Genomic DNA, 3,974 nt, shown 5'->3' with positions numbered 1-3,974 from the left:
TTGGGTTGTTGTTAAAATATCCTATTTATTTATTAAAAATATTTAAAATTAATGTATTATTTTATTATTATTTCACTTTAAATTTCATCAATCATAAACTCGTGAGAGAAAGAATTTCAATTACATTGACTTTGGAGCCTTTGCATATGGTTTATTAAATGTCGTATTTGTGAGCCATCACTCTTCTCTTTCCTATAAATAAATGAGAAATGTTGAGGAACTATGAGCATATAACATGAGCTTCTTTTTCCCAGAAATGAAGGCTTCTCAGTACTTTTCAATGTCTCTATTTCTTCTAATTCTTCTTATCTCATGTCCTTGGCTGATATCAGCAAATCCCCATCTCAATAATTTTCTTGGTTGCCTTGATTCGTTTTATTCCAATGACATCTCTAAGGTAATTTACACCCAAAATAATGCCTCTTATTCATCTGTATTGAACGCTACCATTCAAAATCTCAGATTCTCAACTCCAACCACATCAAAACCCTTGGTCATCGTAACACCATTGCAAACTTCTCATATCCAAGCAACAATCCGTTGTTCAAGAACAAATGGCCTGAATCTTCGAATTCGGAGTGGTGGTCATGATTTTGAAGGCCTTTCATATGTCTCTCAAGTTCCTTTTGTTGTTCTTGATTTGACCAATTTTCGATCAGTTAAGATCGATGTAAAGAACAAAGTAGCATGGGTTCAATCTGGTGCAATTCTTGGTGAGTTTTACTCTGAAATTGCTAAAAGAAGTAGAACCCTTGCTTTCCCTGCTGGTATTTGCCACACTGTGGGCGTTGGTGGGTACTTAAGCGGCGGAGGATATGGTTTATTGTTACGAAAATACGGTCTTGCAGTGGATAACGTAATTGATGCTGTATTTATTGATGTTAATGGAAGGATTTTGAAAAGAAAATCCATGGGAGAAGATCTATTTTGGGCCATTCGAGGTGGTGGAGGAGGGAGCTTCGGAGTCGTCCTTTCATGGAAAGTAAAGCTGGTTTCAGTTCCTTCAACAGTGACGGTTTTCACCATTAGAAAGACCCTAGAAGAAAATGCGACGAATCTGGTTCATCAATGGCAATCAGTAGGCCACAAGCTTCCTGGTGATATATTCTCAGCTGTAACAATGAGAAAGGTGAATCGAAATGGTAAACCAACGATTCTAGTTGCTTTCAGCTTCTTTTTTCTTGGTGAAACTAATGCATTGATTACATTGATGAAAGCTGGATTCCCAGAACTGGGACTAAAGAAGGAACATTGCACTGAAATGAGTTGGATTGAATCGATTCTTTATTTTGGGCAAATCCAGAACAAATCTATCGATGTTTTACTTGACAGGAGTTACAAATCACCTCTCAATGCTCCATGGTTCAAAACAAAATTAGATTACGTTAAAAACCCAATTCCAAAAGCTGGATTCGAAAAGATTTGGTCTAAGCTTTATGAAGAAGATGCAGAAACAGCAGCCATGGCTTTCATTGCTTATGGAGGAAAAATGGCGGAAATCCCAGAATCTGCAACCCCATTCCCACACAGAGATGGAAACTTATACCATATTGCGTACACAGTGGGGTGGGATGGAGAAGAAAACACCAAGTCCCAAAGGTATATGAATTGGATAAGAAAGTTTTACAGCTTTATGACACCTTTTGTTTCGAAATCTCCACGGGGAGCATACGTTAATTACAGAGACGATGATATTGGAACCAACAACAAGAAGGGTGAAACAAGTTATGCAAAAGCAAGTGTTTGGGGACGAAAATATTTTAAGAATAATTTTGATAAGTTAATTTACATAAAAACAAAGGTTGATCCACATAATTTCTTCAAGCATGAGCAAAGCATTCCGGTGTCAGTCTAAGGGTTTTGTTGATGGGAGTAGCCCTGGAGTACGTTTACATCATTTCTGGTGTGTTGTGTAGTCTTCAGGGGTCTTCATCCACGCCATTTGAGTTTGTATTTGTGGGTTAATTGTTTTTATTTCATTAATAATAATAAACTTTGATTTCTGAATCTATACCCAACATATTTCGCACTCTTAAGTAGACCTTTTATAATGAAAACTATTTCCAACGTTGGAATAAACTTTATATTTATCAATTCTCCTATTTCATTAAAATAAAACCCTAAACCCAATTTTCTTTTCTTTTCTTTATCTAGATTTCTGTTTTCATATTAATCCCAAAAAACATAATCCTCGATATAAAAAATATTCCCAATATTGTTGAGATGTCTTTGTTAATCACAATATTATTATCCATAAAAAGGTCTTAATCACAATATTTTTGGGATTATTTTTTTCTATAGATTGAACACCAGCTAGTTCGATTAATATAAATATAGACACGCTTAATCCACAAAATTCTGTCCTTAAACTATATCCTTTTTTTTCATTTTACTTTTTCTTTTTTTTTTTTACAAGTAGCATCTTAACTACTATTGTTTTTTTTTTCAAATGGTTCCCTTTGTTAGTTCAATAGTTAGCCACCGTTAAGTCTATTATTTTTAAAAGGCTTAACCAACAATTTGGTGATTAAATTATGCATTTTGTTTTCTATTTTATTATTGAAATATTTTTTTGATCGCAAATGGCATCTAAACTATTTTTTTTCTCAACTTAGTACCTTTGTTGGTTCAATTGTTAGTCAATCAAGATTTTTAGAATCGGAACAATAGTTGAACAAGTCAGGCTTGTTCCCAGTTTAATCAGTTTGTTTGGTTCGATCAAACAATTTATTAAAAAATTCATAATAAAAATAGAAAAATACATTCAATCAGGTTTTTTAACTTGGCTCAACCGACCTTGACATTGCTAGATATTATAAAGCAAGAATTAAGAAGAAGAAAAGGAGAATAGAAAAAAATAGAGAGAAATAAGGTAAAAAGAAAATAAAAGAACTAAAATTAGCTTTAAAAGTTTATATGACATCACAGTCTATTATTGATTGAATTTTTTAACAGATATAATATTGTAGTGTAAAATGGGTAGGAATGATAGTTTAGGTATTACTTTTGAAAAAAATAGGTACCAACTTGGGAAAATGGGTATAGTTAAGTAACTAATTTGAGGGTTAAACATTTTTCTTAAAATAGACTTAATGGTTTGACTAAAATTGTACCAATTTGAAAAAAGAAAAATAATTAAGGTACCAATGACCCAAAAAGAGTTGCAGTACCAAAATCAGAAAATAGATATAATTTAGGTGCCTATTTGTAAGTTAAACATTTTTTATATCATTATTCCTTGAAACTGAATAGTGAGAAAAAGGGTTACTACGCAAATAATCACCAAACTATTAAATTTTTTCATTTTAGGCACTCAAAATAAAAAAAATTATAATTTAAGCACCCACATTACATAGTTCGGTCATTTTGGTCACTCATGTTGAAACCACAAACGACAAGTTGACGTAACAATTAAAAAATTGGTATAATAACACTCACAAGTTGAGGACTAAATTTGTTATTATATTGAGTTTTTTAACTACTACGTCAACTTATCATTTGTGATTTTAATGAAAGTGAATAAAATGATCGAACTATGTAACATGAATACTAAAATTACAATTTTTTTATTTTGAGTGCCTAAAATAAAATAATAATAGATAAATAACTATCTATGTAATTTACTGAAAAATAGATACAAAGCTTTTTATTTATTTATTTATTTTTGAGGGAAGCACAAGGCTTTTTAATGTATAATTTACATTTATTTAATCCACAGTTATTTTAATAAATTATTTGTCGGTGGTGAATGTGAAACGTTTAGTTGTATATTGGAACCATTCAACTATTTATCAAATTTAAGAGGTTGGATTAAAAAAATTGTTTTTCTTGAACCGCAAAATATGGATCCAGTTCAAAACTTGTGTAGCATATATTATTGCACTTTTGAACCGTAAAAGTAATACGAAAGCTACTCTACTTATAAATTAATTCTCTTCAAATTAATGAACAAAAATAAATTTATTTATAATTTA

The 3,974-nt window shown here is 31.3% G+C and overlaps 1 protein-coding gene across 1 annotated transcript; it reads left to right on the top strand.

The window, feature by feature from the left end:
* The first annotated feature begins 204 nt into the window (after positions 1-204).
* On the top strand, positions 205-2,011 carry LOC105778215 (berberine bridge enzyme-like 18). Its single transcript, XM_012601875.2, has one exon. The coding sequence runs from the start codon at positions 236-238 to the stop codon at positions 1,853-1,855; it is 1,620 nt and encodes a 539-aa protein (XP_012457329.1). The 5' UTR covers positions 205-235; the 3' UTR covers positions 1,856-2,011.
* The last annotated feature ends 1,963 nt before the right edge of the window (positions 2,012-3,974 follow it).

The sequence above is a fragment of the Gossypium raimondii genome, chromosome 10, assembly GCF_025698545.1.
Source record: "Gossypium raimondii isolate GPD5lz chromosome 10, ASM2569854v1, whole genome shotgun sequence".
Lineage (NCBI taxonomy): Eukaryota > Viridiplantae > Streptophyta > Magnoliopsida > Malvales > Malvaceae > Gossypium > Gossypium raimondii.
The sequence above is the reverse complement of the archived record's forward strand: the minus strand, read 5'-3'. Positions and strand labels throughout refer to the sequence as shown.

Excerpts from the sequence above, each read along its gene's own strand:
- LOC105778215 (XM_012601875.2), top strand. The coding sequence starts at position 236 with ATGAGCTTCTTTTTCCCAGAAATGAAGGCTTCTCAGTACTTTTCAATG.